This window comes from Cyprinus carpio, chromosome A7 (genome assembly GCF_018340385.1).
Source record: "Cyprinus carpio isolate SPL01 chromosome A7, ASM1834038v1, whole genome shotgun sequence".
Lineage (NCBI taxonomy): Eukaryota > Metazoa > Chordata > Actinopteri > Cypriniformes > Cyprinidae > Cyprinus > Cyprinus carpio.
Window position 1 is genome coordinate 29,156,410 of NC_056578.1, and position 18,526 is coordinate 29,174,935.

Here is an 18,526-nt window from a genome sequence, read left to right on the forward strand (position 1 = left end):
AAAGTTTTACTGTTACTTTTGCTTGATTTAAACTATCCTTGCTAAATTAAATTAAACAAATAAATACAAGTTTAACGGACTCCAATCTGAACAGTAGTGTAGCTCTATGTTATAAAATGGATTATTCCAGTCCTGGATACTCATTGGACAGTACAGAGCTCCAGCTGTTATATTCTGTGAAATAAGCTGCACAGCTCCCATATTTACATAATTTTGGTGTGTACAGTGTCTACTCCACCAGCAGTATTAAAAATATCCCTGTGGGTTGGTAGCATCTAGGCCCCCAACACACTTTTCACACATACAGAGTGAATTGTGTTCACACGCTTCCCTCTCTGTGACACAATTTCTCTCCGACAGAACCTTGAGAAGTGTTACTAAACACTTCTCCAGTATGAAAAGAGAAATGTTTTAATACTGACAACTCTTTCATTCCTTCTGACATATGTCTGTTCTCTGCTATCCGAGTCTCTCAGCAACTCGAATGTGCCTTTAAACAGGATTGCTGCATGCTTGTGTGTGAGTTTGAGAGTACGTGGGATCAGAATTCCCCTCCTGCATTCATCCTTCTCCATCCTTCCAGTGAGGCCCCATTGTTTAGTAGTTGCTTGGCATCTGATACCAGCCGGCTGCGGAACCTTTGATGTGGCTCAGATGATGCGATATCCATCCTGGGACATAAAAGAACGCCCCACCTTCCTGTTTTTCCACCGCATTCTCAGTGCACAGCATCGGCTCTGACCACAAGTGACTGTCTCACGCACACATGAGCTTGAGGGGAGTCATCGGCCAACGTGGCGAGATCTGCGGTGGGTGCGTGAAAGAAAGAGTTATTAGATAGTTCATCACACTCCTCTGCTGAGGGAGGAGAGCGAGAGGAGGAGAAAGGAGCGAGAGAGAGGGATGTGTGATTATGAAGTCATCAGCCATGAACCGGTGGGGTAGGGTAGAAGCGTGCGTCCTCAGGGGGCCATTGATTGGTGACCATGTGTTTGTGGCCGATAGACTGTGAAATGGTGTGTTGCTGCACGGCTGTGCCGCACCTGCGTCCCACCAAGGTGATTGATTGGTTTGGTCATGTGGAATGTTCCCATCTGGTCTGCAGTAATGCATTTTCTCTCGCCGTCTCATATCAGGGAGTAGCGGGCATTGGTTGGAGAGGGTGGTTAAGTTAAGGACCGCAGAGGTCAAAAGAAAACATTTTCCCCTCTTTTTTCCCCCCCAGTAACAACATAAAATCACATTGCACAGACCTGGTCATCCCATTGACTTTCTGAGGCGGGGGTGTTTAGGACAAATCCAGCTGCTGTGTATGTTGACACGTCCACACACACAGGTCCCTCTTCCCCTTCTGGTGAGTCAGGAGATCTTGCAAACTTGTGAGATTCTCAGTGAGTTGTTCTCAGCAAGAAGGAAGAGAGTCACTGCATAGATGTTCACATGTGGATTTCTAGAAAGCCATCTTTACTTCATAATTAAAAAAAAATATATATATTTTGAGATGCTGTTCTTACATCAGGGTCTTAATTTTTTTGCAATTTTATTTTAGTATGAATCATCAAAAAAAATTGTTTTAGAGGCTGTTCTTACATTAGGCGTCTTCAACACGCTCCTTTTCTAAAGAGATGACTCACCTTAAGACGGCAGCCTCGTTCTCCACTCCCATAATCCTCTTCAATCTTTTTTCCATCTTTCTTCTGATTTGTCCTCTCTCCCTCCTTTTAATTGATCTATTCATTCCATCTAATGACTAATTACATATCAGAGTGCATCAGCAGAGGCATTCATCATCGTAGAACATAATAATCAATGACATTTCAACAAAGAAAAAAATAAATATGCAAATAAGAGCTCATTAACATTTGCGCTAGCTGTTTGAATAATGCCACTGCTGACAAGACTGTAATTAACAGAAATTGATGCTGAGCTCAGGGGTAGCGTGTGTTTGAGATTGTGCCCCTCTGTGCATTTCGCTTGCAAAGAACAGACCCCTTCACCCCTTCGCTACCTGCTCGAGTGGGTTCTTGCAAAGGAGGGACTTGGATTCGGGCCCCGTCCTTGCCGACTGTCAAACAAAACTAATCTTGACATCAAAAGCCTTGAAAACAACGGAGAGATACACAAACACTCCAGACGAGGAAACAAAAGGATCCATTTTAAAAGCCACACAACCAGTGAGCGAGTGGGTGTGTGGCTTTGTTTGGCATTGCCATGTCTGTGATTGTTTGTGTGTGTTTGCTTGTGTTTGTGTGTGGGCATCGAGCGTTCAGGACTCTGCACTGATAGCTCAAGGTTCTTGCCGACACAAACTTTAGACAGCTGTAGAGCTTTCTTTTTCTTTACCTCACCCTCCCTCCCTCCTTTTGCTGGCCTCCAAGTTTAGCCCCAGCCCCCCGCTCTGCTTTCCTGCCTGCTTTCCTGTTTTTGTCAGGAATTTTAAGAGAAAATGCAGCAAACACAATAAAGCTGTTTATGTCAGTTTTTGGAAAGCCCAGTGTGCTGATTATAACAAGTGGAAGGAATTTCCTTTATTGCACATGTTAGCCTCGCCATATGGCTCAACACGGAACATTAACTTGACAGGGATAATGAATTACACCGGGGTTCCAGAACTCAGAACATGAAATTCAGACGAGGGAACGTGGATGGACTTCTGGGGGACGAAGGACATGAGAGGTTCATTTGCATTTGGCGTTAACCACTACAAGGTATCGACCTCCTTGTCGTGTGTATATACATATCTTGGTTTGTTTGGAAAGACCCAGCGAGGCCCTCGGAATGTACTAGAACGAGAGGAAGAAGAGAGCGAGCGAGAGCAGGGAGGGGTGGATAGAGACAGAGAGAGTGAGAGAGAGATGGAGGCTGTGGAGTGTAGCTACTAATTGGCTGTTTTTGTGGCTGCGCTTTTCAATTGATCCCCTGAGATGCTTAGATCTCTACCTATCTGTGTATCAAAACAAGAGCTCTGGTCTTGCCTGGCAGAGCTGTGATCAATAGGGAGCCACCCCGGGAGCCTCTCTACACGGTCACATTTTAATTGTTCCATGCTTCTGAATGTAATCTCAATATTAAATATTGCCAGCCTTTTTATACATCCCTTATTAACCCCCTCGACAGGACTCAACACATCCGCCGTTTGTGTTGGCACTTGCATCAATGGTATTTACATACTCCAGTGACTGTTAAACAAATCTCTGGGCTGGTGTATCCAAAGTGAGATGATGTGGTGTTAAAACATACTGATTTGCAGAGTTCTGTCAACAGATGCAAAACTGAAAATTAATATTTGATCATTCAGATCTTTAGGTTGGTGGGCTAACAAATAGAAAAAAGTCATGTGCTTTCACGGTTTCTCATTGACTCCACTCTTATATTCAGGGATCACATTGGTAAAGTAGTAAATACAGCTTTTTCCCACCTACTGTATGTAATATCTCTCGTATTCAATCCTCTCTCAATCAGCAGGATGCTGAAACTGTTACACATGCCTTCATCACACCTTAACTAGATTACTGTAATTCACTTCTTTATGGCCTGTCAGCTAATAATATAAAAACAACAAAATACTCTCAAAACTACCCACACAACAAAAAGCAACCACACAAGAAAGAGCGATCACATTACCCCAATCCTCTGTCACCTTCATTGGCTTCAGGTTTCCTTGTGCATAAACTACAAGATACTTATTCTCACTTATAAAGCTCCCAATAATAACCTTGGTCCTTCATATTTATCTGCCTTATGTTCCTGCCCGCTCCTTACGATCTTTTAGTAAGGGATTGTTAGTCACCTCTAAGTTTCGTCTGGTGACTATGGGAGCTAGGGCTTTCAGTGTTTTGGCTCCCAGATTGTGGAATGCTCTTCCCCAAAACATCCGTCAAGCATCCTCCCTTCTCTCCTTCAAAAACCTCTTAAAAACACATTTTTTACTCACATTTACATTACACATTTAGTATTACTCTTCAGTTCTCAGTCTGTAATATGTACCCTGTTATGGATGTTTATCTACATTCTCTCTGTGTCTCTAATCTAACTTGTAAGTGGTCTCTGTATATTACTCTCAGCTCTTGGTATGTGTTCTGTCTTCTGGTATTGATGTTTATTTGTTTCTGTTCCTTAAACCTGACTTGTAATGTGACCTTGGGTTTTGGAAAGGCGCTATATAAATACAAATAATTAATATTATTATTATTATTATTATTATACTGTAAGTTTGACTGCTGAAATCACCAATCATCATTCCCGCTGTTGTAGAGCTACTGTATTTGTTACGTTGTGGTCTGCAACATGTGTGCATGAACACATGTGATGTCAGGTGCACACCACACGCATGTCAACACCTGGACGTCTCCTTGTTGCTTCTCGCAGTTCCTTGTGGGGAAATTGATGAATTCATTTTCGGTTCCATCCATCACTCCTCCAGTATAGCCCCTGTTTTCCCCAGAGAGACAGGGTGAAAAACACCCTTGCTCACAAGTATTGCCAGGCAATGCCACAGAAGAATATTGCTTTATTTTCTCTCTTTCTACTCATCGCGAATCAAGGAGGGCTGATATGAAGACTGTTTTAAAAACTCTGTTGTGATAACACAGGCCTGTGGTGAGAGATATCCAACAGAAGACGTGCTCATAACTAGAAATGTTTTTTTTTTCTTTTTCCAGTGTATATTGTTCCCTTGGTTTTGATGATCTCAGAAGGTCTGAGTATTAGTTTGAACAGGTTGGAGTGTTAGTTTGAACATCTTTTCTTCTGACAGGTTATGAGTCTGAAATCATCTTTAAAAGCTCATAGGCATCAGATTCATGAACAGTGAGAGTATTTCAGTACAGTCCTCTAGTTAAGTGCCTTGTTCAATGACATATTGGTGACAGGACTAGTCTGTGTCTCGTGTCTTGTTTGGCCTGCACAAGCTGCAACTGTTAAGCCAGCTGTTCACTTACCAACTCCAAACATCTCGATAACAGTAGAGCATTTCATAGCCACTGACTGTTGTTGTTGAAATCTTGCCACTCTTCACTGGCAGGGCCTGTTACATTCACTGTTTAAAAATGGTAGAGGTGTGATCAGTGAAACGAGTGCCTCTGACATTTCTCACGGTTTCATTTGTTGCAGTGCTGCATTTTGAAGCCCAAATCAATGTGAAACTCTCTTAAAGGGATAGTTCACCCAAAAATGAAAATTCTGTCAACACTTAGTCACTCTCATGTCATTCCAAATCTATATGATTTTATTCTGTGGAACACAAATTATATTTTGAAAAATATGTTGGTTTTTTTCATCCACGCAATGAAAATCGATGGGGTCCAGTGTTGACTGAACCCAAATGTTGTTCAAAAAGAAGTCATACATGTTTGGAAATTACATGAGGGTGAGTAAATTTTGACAGAATTAGAATTTTTGTGTGAATCAGTGTAAAAGCAGATTCTAATTGCCAAGTCCATTGCATTTGTTGGTAAAGAGAATATGAAGAGATTTTGTTGACTGATGTCAAGAATCCGTATGGAAAAATTAGGCCAGTACATATAATATTTTTAGGTTATTGCTGATAACTGATAAATGGCTCATTTAAAAAAAAAAAAAAAAATTTAAATGCTACAAGTAAATTTAAGCATCACATCATTATAATAAATAGTAGGATATTAATTTTGAGATTTGCTGAAGATTATGTTTAAGTATAAATTTTTAGTGTTTATAAAGATGCTTTAAATGACCACAAAGTACAGTAAATGTAAAAACGGTGAAATGAGCAAGGAAAAAAGCTATTTTCTGTGAATGTGGGTGGCTTCCAATTACTACTGCCATAGGTAAATAACTAGAAGAATAACAAAGAGCGGTAAAAGGTAAAAACATTTGCGCTACAAGCCAGTGTTTCTGATGATGATAAATGAAAATAATGATAAATATCAAATGACCACCCACATACTTGGGTAAAAAATTTGGTCCATATATATACAGGCCGATATATATCCAGTATCTCAATAAATAAAAAATATCTCCCATATAGCCCTATAACCAATATAGCACCGATATAGAGCCACCAAGAAATTACAATGTATTTGTTGTTCCCAGAGGCCATGTGGAGAGCAGCAGGAGCTGTTATCTCAGCAGGGAGTCGAGTTGGTGAGGCCGTTAACGCTCCCCTGCTGACTGACAAGGTCACAAGATTCATCGTAGTTTTTCAAACGTCTATGTAAATGAGAGGACTGCTAGCTCACAGCAGACATTAAACACCACATTCACCATGTCTATCTAGCTTGTCTTCAATCTTCAGTGATCCCATGGTTTTCCTGGCATGGCCTTTCCTCATCAAACTTCATAACCTCATCAGTTTCCTTCTGTTGCGGCCGTTCCCTGTAAACACCCTCTGCTCTTCCAGGCTCCCCAGTCACCTGTTTGATAGATTGTGTGACTAGAACGCTCATTAGCTGTGAGTCAGCAGGGGCATTGATAACCTATAGAATGGTGGCTAACCTCCAGGCTTCCCCTGTGCGGTGGTGGAGCCGTCATCCCCCACGTCAACGGCGAGGCCAGAACATTCATCATCCGCAGTCAGATCCCGCTTCTTTAATGTATGATGTGTCGTGGTTCAGGAGTAGGTGAGCAGAGAGGGGAGGCCGGGAGAAGCAGTGAGGCGGGTATTGATCAGGCCAACCCCCCCTTCATCTGTCTGTCATCGCTCCAGCTAAAAGGAGGAGGAGGAGGATGTGATGAAATAAGCTTGCCTGGCTGTAGAGGACGTGGCTAATCGGCAGCTTCGACGCCCACTTCTTGAAGTTCATTTCTGGAGAGATTCCCCCTAGTGACCTCTTCTCACACATGTATTCACTGTCACTTCCTCTCACACTCACACACTCTTCTCTCACCTGCTGTCTCGCATATTCTCTGAACCCCCTCTCTCTCTCTCTCTCTCTCTCTCTCTGTCTCCATGAGTGTCTTGGCAGAGAGAGTAGAGGAAAGGAAAGGGTGTTTGTGTGTGAGGGTGTAGAGGGTGGGGGGCAGTGGCCGCACAGCTGCGCTAGCTGGCACTGCTTCCTCAAACATCAGAGCCGCAGCCAGCAGCCTGCTTGGCACAAACACTCGCCAGTAACACTTAAACAAATTGCTATAGCAGTGGAAGAGCTGTCTTACATTGTTGATTTTTAACATTCCGAGAGACAATTCCACCCCCCCCCACTTTGCCTTTCTTCGCCTTTGGAGGCTTTCAGCTTTTGGAACGCTCTGTGTTTTGAACACACGCCCAATAATTCTCCACCGCTCGCTCTTGTTCTCTCACTTTCTCTCTGAATATCATGCCCCCACGGGTCTCCTCTTCCTCCACAGCTCTCAGAGTCATTCTTAATTTTTCTGTTCCCCTCATCCAGTTTTCACACATCCAGTTTCCACCTAGATGTCTTTTTCTAAAAAAAGCAGTATTTTCCCCCATGTATTTCTTTATTACCAGTTTATTTTTAATGCATTATTTTATAATGTACTGTATATAGTGAGTTAAAATTATAATAAATGAGTTAAAATGAGTTTAAAAGTAATATTAATGAAATATAATTTATTTGGTATGTATAATTAATAGGGCTGTGCGATTAATCGAAATCGTAATAAAATCACGATTTGAGTGTGCGCGATTTCTAAATCGTTTTATAGCACGATTTTCCGCGGTCCCGACCTCCCGCAGGATGCTATCCGATCCAATCAGAATGCAGCGCACCTAAGTGGAGCGCGAGAACAGAACAGACTGGGCATATGCCTTTCTCCAGGTTCACACACTCTGTCTGTAATGCGTATTTTTTCTGAGCCCATGTTAATGGATCAGAGCTTCACACTGCACACGGTAAAATATGTGAACAGAAAAGGTTAGAAATCGAGAGGTGTGAAAAGAATGAATATTTAGCGCATGAGCATAGAGAGAGTTGTGAGTGAGTGAGTGAGAGGAGACATTGTGACAAAGCAAAGGAAATCTGCATGCGAGGGACAGATTCGCCCTCGCGCATTATTTTAATGTGCTTTCGCGTTACAATAACTCGCTCTCGCTGCTGCTTCTGCACCACATACACATACTGTATACGCACTGCAGACGGAGTACGTGTGAAACTGTATAATGTATAACAAATATATTTCAACACCTGAGGCACCGCTACAATGAGCTCTATGACCAATGCATGGCAAAAAAAAAAAAAAAGCCCTGGACACGGGTTTTATTTAATTAATTTATTTATTTTTTTGCCATATGTCTAGACATTTTGTTTGACATCTTTACTGAGTGATTATCTTGACTTATGTATGTTCTAGAGGCATGTTACAACTTTTTGATAAAGCTCTCATTGGTTTTCTTTTGGAAATATGTTTCAAATTTATACTGAATGCATTTATGACTGTAAAGCATGTCTGTGTGTGTCAAAATCATGATTAAAATCGAAATCGCAAAATTGATCAAAAAATCGTGATAGATTTTTTTTGTCCATATCGCACAGCCCTAATAATTAATTAACATAATAAATTATAAATATAATTTATAGAACAAAACTTAGATAGATAGATAGATAGATAGATAGGTGTACACACATTATATATTGTAATGTAACATTACACACCCACATATATATATATATATATATATATATATATATATATATATATATATATATATATATACAGTATATATAATGTAATATATGATATATATAATATGCATAATTTAGGATATTAAATAATATATATAAAAAAAAAAAAAAAAATTATATATACATTAAAAAAAAATAAACATATAAATATATATAAAAATAAATAATTATATATATATATATATATATATATATGCTAAATTATATATAATAAGCTATTTGTAAATGCTAAATTATATGTATGAAAATTGTTTTGTAATTTATGCTCCTGAGATGATTTTTTTTATTTATTTTTTTAAATAATTTTTTGTTATTTTTCTGATAAAACCAGTTATCATTTATAGCGATACTGTATATGTGGGTGATTTGAAAGATGTCATTGGAACAGTTTAAGCTCATTAACGTGCGTGCCATAATTTATGACTGACAGTATGTTGGTGTATGCATGCAGTCAGGTGAATAGGTTCATCTCTTTGTTTGACTTTGCCACTGCTGTTAAGGCAGGTCGGCCGTTCTCTCTGGCATGCTAGACAGTTAAACGCATGTTTACCGTTCAGATCCTCTGGGACTCCTCCTTAGTGGCTGAGGTTACGGCGCTGATCGCATTAAGGTCCCTCAACATGTTACAGCGCATGGCTGGGTTACGCTGCACGAGAGCAAGCCAAACCATGCGTGCAACTGCACGCTGCATCCGGGAGACCCAAACCGAGGGAGGATGTTTTTCATGAGTAGCGCTTCCAGCTCTGCCAGGATCTAAAACAACAATGCGGCCTTATAAATTATTCAGCGTGGACAGAGAGAGTGTGACAAAACACATGCTGTAAATGAATATTTCAATACTGGACACCAGTGCATCTGTAGAGGAAAGACTGCCTGTGTGCGCCACAAACTCAGAAACCTAAACCTAGCTGAGTAGCAGCCCAGAAAGTCAGGATGAGGGGAAAAAAGCCTCCTAACCTTTAAAGTCACTAAAAGACAGATGTTTTATTCTTTTGTGGTGACTAAGGGGGAGGGAGAGCAGTAGTTTACCCACAACTATACTCCCTCTTCCTTTGCAGGAGCGCAAACTCTCAAATGTTATATCACGTCGATTGAGATCAGTTTTCACCACAGGGGAAGCAGCGTTTTCAGTTAAACCACTGTACCTGATTACGGCTGTGTCTCGGGAGGCTACGCCAGCGCAGAAACTTGCACGCTTGCAGACACGTGGCCTCATGCACCTGAGCACAGCAGAACTGAACCTCAAGCGCGGAAGGTGTAACGCAAACACTTTCGCCATCCGAAATTAAGTAACAACAATATTTACCTTTTCCCTGGAGTAAACAGAATTTAGCTCCACTGCTGTGTGTTTGTTCTAATGTTTGAAAGTCTGACAAGTATAATATATGATGTTTTTAGAGTTGTTTATCATTTTCCTTTAGGAGTCTCCTGTTTTTTCTCACAGAGAGGTGGAAACTGCTGAGTTTAGATATTGTGAAGTGCATGATGTGTGCTGTGCAATTTTTATTTGCCCCTTGCAAGCTCATGGGCTGTTTCTGTTCTCCAGGATCGAGATGGATTAGTTTTATTGACTGAGACCTGTCTGACCCTGTAGTTTGCTGCCTGATGGACAGCTAGAAAATATACACACAGAAGTAAATCACACCTTACTGGTGTAATATGTAACATAAATCAGTTCCTTCTGACCTTCAGCAGCCTTCAACTGCCAAAACTCACACAGAATGTGTGAGTTTTGGCAGTTATTGTTTGTCTTCCTTGAAATCTCGCTGTTTTTCACATGATTAATGTTTATATGGTTAATGTGTATGGTGCTGTGCTGATTGTTTGTCTCTTTGTGTATCCATAGGCAAGTCTGAGAGGCCTCCGTTCTCTGGTTATGGAAGAGAGCCAGGCGTCTCTGGATGCCAGGTAACAACCACAACTTCACTTTTATTATGTTTTTACATAGTTTTAGTTTTTGTGTGAATCTTGAAGGTTTCTCACTTAGCCCCTGATTCATCACAACTACCAAAGTGCTGAAAGAGAACGTGCCAAATACTTCAACACATGGCTAAATGGCTAAATTATGTATAAGTCCCACCTTTTTGAAAACGTTAAAATGTTATTGTGAATTGCAGGCAATGGAAGTCATGTGAATTAATAAAATCATAAACAGTCTTAGGAATTGCTGTAGTGAATATAATTTCATTTTTTTGTTCAGCTAAGTACAGGTTTTGAGGTGATTCTGTCTTTGAGGATAAGTCTATTATGCTCACTAAGACAAAAATATTGTAAAAACGGCAATGTTGTGAAATATTACATTCTAATATAACTGTTTTCTATTTTAATATATTGTAAAATATAGTTTATTCCTGTGATGGCAAAGAGTGTCACATGATAGTTCTAATGAGAACAGCTTTTATTTGAAACAGAAATCTTTTGTAATATTATAATTTTTTACTGTCACATTTTATGAGTTTAATGTGTCCTTGCAAAAAAAAAAAATGTATTTATACAAAAAAAAAAAAACTTTTGAATGGTAGTGTACTGTATACTAATAAGTAATACTAATGCATTTTTATAATTGTAGAAATGTTGCATAAATGACTATTAATGTATTATTTGTGATACCCACTGCAATTCATTAACTACTTTTAACCAAAAAATATAAAGTCATTTCATAATCACGACTGGGAAAATGTATCAAAAAGTCTGAGAAAAGAGGTCAAAAGTAGTGGGAACCTTGTTTATAGTTTCTGGCTAGTTTTTCACATCAGATAATGTTGAGAGTGTTTTGTGATGTTTGAATGCTTTTAATCTGAATGGTTTTTTAATAGCTTCTAATATGCGATTTAGAGGGAGTGTTTATGTGTGTGTTGTGTGTAGGGAGCAGGCCTTCAGCACACAGAGACATGACTTTCAGCCCTTCCATTAAAGCAGGGTCACAGAGCCCGGCCCTGCTCCCCTCCCTCAGCTACACAGATGTTCCAAACAAAGACAGGATTGTGTGAGCAGACCACCCTGCTCTCGCTCCCTCGCTCTCCTGTCTGTTCATTCTCTCTGACACGGTTGACGTCAGTCAGTCAGAGAGTATACTTGGAGACCCCCATCCCTTTTTCCCTCCACATTTTTTTTTAATCGCCTGTCGCTTGCACTTTTGCTCTGTTTACATTTTGTTCGCCCCCTCTCCAACTTTGTGGTAATGCTTACTGGGAAACCAAAAAAAAACTCTTTTCCATCCTAGTGCAGTCTTCATGAATATCGCATTGCATATTATTGCTATACCTTATATTTATTAGCAGAAGGATGTAGTTAGCATGCAGGGTCTTAGCTTTAAGATTAAATTTAATGCCACGGCTAAGAGAGAATATTAGAGTAAGGCTACGTCTCCAGCTTAAGTGTGAGGTCAGCGCAGCTCTCGACCCGGACAACCCTTTAATAACCTCGCCCTCTGAGCCCAGCGTCCATCTCAGGAGAGGAGAAACACACAAGCACACCTTTAAAAGCGCTGTGTGGTTTGCAAGCAGTGAATGGCGCTAGTCAGAACGAATGAAAACACCGCTGCCTCTCTGGTGCGTTTGCTCATTCATAAAAGGGCTTTCTGAAAGGGAATGCCAGTTCAGGCATTTGTGTGGGAACTGGGGAATTTATGCTGGCCTGCAGCTGCACAGATCAGAGCCTGGCAGAGACTCAGTTTGTCTAGTCGCTGAAGAAAAACAGGAAGAGCAAAAAGACGTTCGGTTCCTGAGCGAATGTGGGAAGAATGCGGGCTGCATTAATATTCTGAACCCCACATATTAATACGGCCACCGCGTCTGCCGCGCGCATATAAACAGATGACTATCAGGTGCAGAGATTATCGGAGAAGCAGTGTTTTTAATACGCGAATCGGGCGCCTAATAACCCAGTCTGCTTCGAAAATTGAGCAATGCACATTGCGGAACCTAATAAAAGGCCTTTTTTGTTCAGCGAGTGCCAAAAATGGAAATATCTGCACTAGTAATCTATCAAGTGTTTGGCAGTGATGGGAAGCGGTTACAGGATTTTCACAAAGCCAAACAGCCCATCTTTTTATGAGGTTTGTCATCATTTGCAGGCTAAACCTCTCCCTCAGCAAAGTATTATTGCATCATTTGAACCTGATGTGGAACTGTACACCTTTTATTGAGTTAAATATTCAAACAGTCTCAGCCAGCTGTGGCCCCTGCTTGCCAAGCATCTCATTGGCTGCTTTCCCTTACTAGCAAGTAATTCAGCAACAAAAACAGTGAATTTCACATTGGCTTCAGAAGTGAGAACCGCTTCTTATTTAGGACCATTAAAGATTCTTGCACATGCATTCTTTGCTTGATGTGAACTGAACAAGATACAACAATACTCAGTGTTTCGTGCATGAAACATTCATCACAAACAGTGTAGTCACATTCCCGAATGGTTATGAACCAAGTTTTTTTTTTTAGTGAATCAAAACAGTACGATGCTACCAATATAATCCAGTTTCTAAACTAATGACTTCTACAAATCGTTTTCTTCGTAGTAAATCTGAAATAAACAGCACAAACAGTTTTGCTCGATTCCCAAAGAAATGACCCTTATGAACCCATTTTTTAGTGAATCAAAACCAGTGAATCAAAACTACAGTGTGACCAATGTAGTTAAATTCCCTAAGCAATGACCCTTACAAGACAATTTTTTTGTGTAAATCAAAACCACAAAAAAATAATATAGTTAGTTAGACTTAAAATGAAAATATACTCGCCTTCATGTCATTCCAAACCTGTATAACCTTCTTTCTTCTGCATAACAAAAAATGAGAAATGCTTCAGTGTTTTGTTTTTGTCCGAACAATTCAAATCAGTGGTCACCTAAAATGTGTGGTTACCATTATTCTTTAAAATATCTTCTTTTGTGTTCCGCAGTAAAGTAAACAATCATAGAATTTTCATTTTTGGGCGGATTATCCTTTAAGAGGCTGTTGAATCAGAATCAGTATCTCACAGTTGCAGTGTAGTTTGATTCCAAAACAAATGACTCTTATGAACCAGGTTTTTTTTAATCAGTACCATACAATATGATCAGTGCAATTTGAGTCCTGAACTAATGACTCTAATAAACTGTTTTTAATGAATGAAAACCATTCAGTGTTACCAGTACAGTCAGATACCCGAACAAATGATTCTTATGAGACGATTCTTTTTAGTGAATCAAAACCGAAATGCGTGAACATTGTAGCCAGACTGAATATGCTTTTCCCCGCCTTACACATATGTATGCATCTCTCTGCAAGAAAGAGAGGCTTTATTTGACCATTTGATTTTTTTTTTTCAAAGTTATACCTCCTTAAATTATAGTTTATTCATTTGTTGCTTGCTGTTGCTTCGCAATTTCTTTGACAACATCTCACTAAAGGCTACCCTTCCATTGCAATGTTTAACCTTGCAGCATGAAATGCCATGATCCAAACATGACAAATGTGAAAATACAGAAGCGATAAGAGGCAAGCGGTAGAGAGCTGCATTCAGCGGCGTGGTGGCTGTAGGTAAGCTTTGCTTCCGTCCCCTGTGTGGAGGATTATTCTGATTGTTGCGGCAGAATGCGGTTGACAGATGACTGCTATTATCTCCACCAATCTGCCTGACATTTCACTCAGGAAGATGATTGTTCAGATGTGAGTGGGCTCAGAAGCCCCTGTGATTCTGTCAAGTGTTCTTAAAATGAACACTACTTCTCAGTATCCACAAGATTGACCGGACTGTCATGTAAGCTGAGTACTTGTTTTAAAGGCTAAACCACGGAGGGCAGTCATTTTCCTCTCACCTGCTAACACACGGCCATGTTCACACAAAAACATTCATACCCTGGAGAGAAATGAGCAGGGCTTTTGTCAGTATATCGCCGTTGTGATCACTCATACTCAGTATTAGGGATTAGGGAACCATAAGTATTAAACAGCGCTGTGCAGCTCATCCCGAAATGTTTGTGCAGCAGATGGGAATGATACCTTAAATCAGTGGTTCTTTACTCCAAGGCCACCCTCTTCTCTGAATAAATACAGCAAGGCTCCCCAAAACCTTTATATTCTAGTGTTTTGTTACTATTCAATTCCATGTAATTATTTTTAAACAAAACTAATTCATGATCGGTTTAAACATTCAGTGTTCTTTTTTTGCAAAGATCCATGTAGAAACTATTATATGGATCCATTCAGAATCGCTAAACACACCAAAATACAAATGAAAACATTCTGAATGTGTGGAAACGTACATCAGTGAATAGTTCCTCTGTCAGAGCAAGTGATTGTGTCTGTGTTTGGAGTTTGGAGCTCGGAACACAATTTAAGATATTTTGGATGAAAACCGGGAGGCTTGTGACTGTCCCATAGACTGCCAAGTAACTTAAACTGTCAAGGGCCCAGAAAAGTATGAAAGACATTGTCATAATAGTCCATCTGCCATCAGTGGTTCAATCTGAATTTTAAGAAGTGACAAGAATACTTTTTGTATGCGAAGAAAACAAATATAATGACTTTGTTCAACAATCACAAGTCACAAGCCTCCCGGTTTTCATCCAAAATATCTTAAATTGTGCTCCGAAACACAGAATATTACAGAATACGTACATGAGAGGTGGTGCTGTTATTTTGTCCATTTTTTTTTACATTTATTTAACATATTAATCATAAATCATAATCTTAATCATTGAGAACCAGTTCCTTAAATCATGTGGCTTGTTGGTGAGAGGTGTAAAATTACTTTTCTAAGAAAACATGCTTAAGATTTTCACCTGAATTTGAAAACAAATATTTCATATACCCACATCCTATCTAGAAACCTAAATATGACTAAAGGCTGGGCTCTTTTGAATTTTTAAGGAACTGTTAAGCAACAACCTGCTGTTGTGCAAGTTTTTCTTAAGAAAATGTACATTTCTCATTCATTCTATATTCAATTTAACAAAGATCTCACTAATCCCCTTTAGTTTCGTGGAATCACCAGTTCTCTGAATGTGATCTTTAAATAGGATTTGACTAATTTCACATCACTGTAATAAACCACAGCAAATCTCCCTAAAATCACTCTCTCCCAATTGTTAAATTAGTATTCTATCAGTCTTTCATCTGACCCCAGCGCTTTACCGTCTTGTTTTTGCATTGCGGCTAAAAGTAAGAAGATAATATTGCTGTGAGGATTTCATATCACTGAACAAAGGCAACACTAGTCAGTCTGTTTTGCCGTGTCAATGTCAATGATGCCACCTGACAGCCTGTCACTTTGGAGAGCTTGTTTCCCCCCATTCCTCCTGCAGTAAAGGAGAAGCCAACCTGATTTTCACACGATCTGATGGCCCTTGTTTTAATCGGCTAAATTCAAGGAGTAGCTATTTTTAAGGGCTTTCTTCTGTAAGCCTCAACCGGGGCTTTGATTATGACTTCTATCTGACTTTGATATTGAATTTATTTTCCTGTATACTATGGATAAGCAATATGACCAAAAGTATTATCACAATATTTTTTGCATCATAAAATATCAATGTTTATCATAATATTCATTTACATTCATTTAATGGGGAAGGAAGTGTTTTCAACATGTTTGTTAGACCTTGAGAATGAATGTAACTTAACTTGTTTGTTCAAAATTGAACTCCTACCTTTTAATTTAGGGCCCCATAAAATCATTTTTTTTTACAAATTAAGTGCTTTCCGTTTTAATTTCTTTCTGGATTCTGTGTTTTATTATTTAATGCAAATCTTAAAAAGTTGAAATGAAATGAATTAATAAAACTTTAACAGTTTAATTAATCTTCTAAATTGTAATCAAAAGAAAATATAACAATTAATTTAAAACATAACAGTGCTTTTTTGTCAAATAAGATGTTGCATAACAGAACTGCAAATAAAAATATGGCCGAAAAATAGCTTGGTTGTATGATATAATTTTAAAATAATAACATTATTATTCCTTTGTGAAGTATAATAATGTAGTTTTTTTATGTTTTAATGTAGGTAGTTTTTCTCAAATGAAACAGTGTAAAGCTGGTCAAGAGACTCAGAGTAGCTCTAGAGATGCAATGCATGTGGTCTGACCTCATATATTGTAAATAATATATAAATAATAATCATAAACTATAAAATCAAGATGCAATATAAGATATGCTCAAAATTTTATATTTTAAAGATTTATATTTATGAGATAAATATGATACAAACTTAAATCACGTGAAAGATTTAGAACCATGATTATACTTGTGTGTTATTATAATACTTTTATTAATATTTAGTGTGATTTTAGTTTGTGTTGTGTTAAGTGGTGCTGTACAGTAGTTAACAGCCGCTATCTAATGCATGCTGTGTCTCTCAGTATGAGTCCTGTTACCTGATTCTTTCTATTCTCAGTCACTCTTTTATCCCCTTTCCCTTACTACTCTTTAACTCAGCAGGCGATCAGGCTAATTGGGCTTCTTCTCTAATTGGCCTCTTGACCCAGTTTGCTGGGACGAGCGATAGAGTGGATGTTGGTCAAGGGTGCGATAGCCTCTGGGAAAACCATTTACAAACCTGAAGCCTAGGCTAATATCCCGGTCATCAGATGCGGGTTTTGGGGCCACTGTCTCTCTTCTCTCCTCACGTAATTGGCTCTCTGTCAACAATCTAGTGGTCCTGTCAACTTCATGGGCTCTATACCGGGTGTTTCGTCACGTTAAGCCGGCACAGTTTTTACAGGGGAGCTGACAGCTCCTGAGATCAGACAGATGGTTTAATGAGGCTTGAGCCGGCCACTGTCTTTGGCTATCTCATCCTTCACTCTCCTGGGTCTGCTGCTCCTTTAAGTGAGGATGTGTCCCTGGTTGTGTGTGGATATGCCCTGGGGCCGTGATCAGGCCTGATCAATAGCAGTTCACGGTGAGCAGAAGGGGAGGGAATCACTAGGTCAGACTGATTGGATCGATTTCTCCTTATACTTCACTGTGCTGCTGGCACTCTCACATCAATAACTGCACAATTGTGTTCAGTAAAGAGAGGAAAGAACAGGAAAAACTCTCAGGGTTTTGAATGTGTCTTTCTGTGAAGCACAAAACCTTCATTCAGGGGTCACACAATATCTGAAATGGTCATACATTCACCTTCATGTTTCACTGTGACACTCTAACAGTCCTGTTATATTTAAGGCTTGTATTAAGTATTTTTCTTATTCAGTATTAACTTTTTATAATTGCATTTATTATGTTTGTTTCCAGTTTTTAAAAATTCTAAAACTTTGTTTCATATCAGAACTTTGGACATGACTCCATGTCATATTATATTTTAAATTACGGTTAGGGATGCCAATATTAGATTAAAAATAAATAAATAAAAATCAGCAAAGGCTTATATATTGTTTATGTAATTGAGTGCATTTGTGTTTCACATTTCTAACAGTCATATAAAGATATTTTTTAAAACTTTCTAATAATTTCAAAGTAATTTTTGTTTGCAATATTTTGCAAATCTCAAAATGTAATTTTTTTTATGTTGTACTTAGAATTTAAATATTTAAATTATTGATTTTAGTTTTTATTTTCCCCTTATTTGTATATAGAATATTAAAGTTTAGAATCTTAATAAAAAGCCATTTGTGGGTTGTCGTGAAACTAATAATCAGCTTTTCTGTTATTTGTTTTTCTGTGTTTGAATTTATGTATTGTTTTAATTTCAAAAGATGTTTTGCACACACACATTCACTTTTTTGTGCATTTGCATTCGTGTTTATACTCTTGGCTCTTGGCCCTAAACTCTCTTCTTTTGTCTCTACAGTCCAGTATGAGGTCAGACATAGGGCTGGCAAGTCCACGGCCGGACACCACCTCTGGGAAGTCACCCACTCCATTCTACTCTTATACTGGCTCCAATCCACGAAGACGCTCCCTACAGGACTCTGCTCCACTGGGTTAGTGCC

The 18,526-nt window shown here is 39.0% G+C and overlaps 1 protein-coding gene across 3 annotated transcripts in view; it reads left to right on the plus strand.

The window, feature by feature from the left end:
- Nucleotides 1-18,526, plus strand: part of LOC109092864 (transcription factor 12-like) — a 101,004-nt gene that overhangs the window by 44,249 nt on the left and 38,229 nt on the right. For all 3 annotated transcript variants that reach the window (XM_042760731.1, XM_042760732.1, XM_042760733.1), the window contains 2 exons: nucleotides 10,462-10,523; nucleotides 18,385-18,517. In XM_042760731.1, the coding sequence (XP_042616665.1) occupies nucleotides 10,462-10,523; nucleotides 18,385-18,517 (195 nt within the window). The remainder of the gene's footprint in view (nucleotides 1-10,461; nucleotides 10,524-18,384; nucleotides 18,518-18,526) is intronic.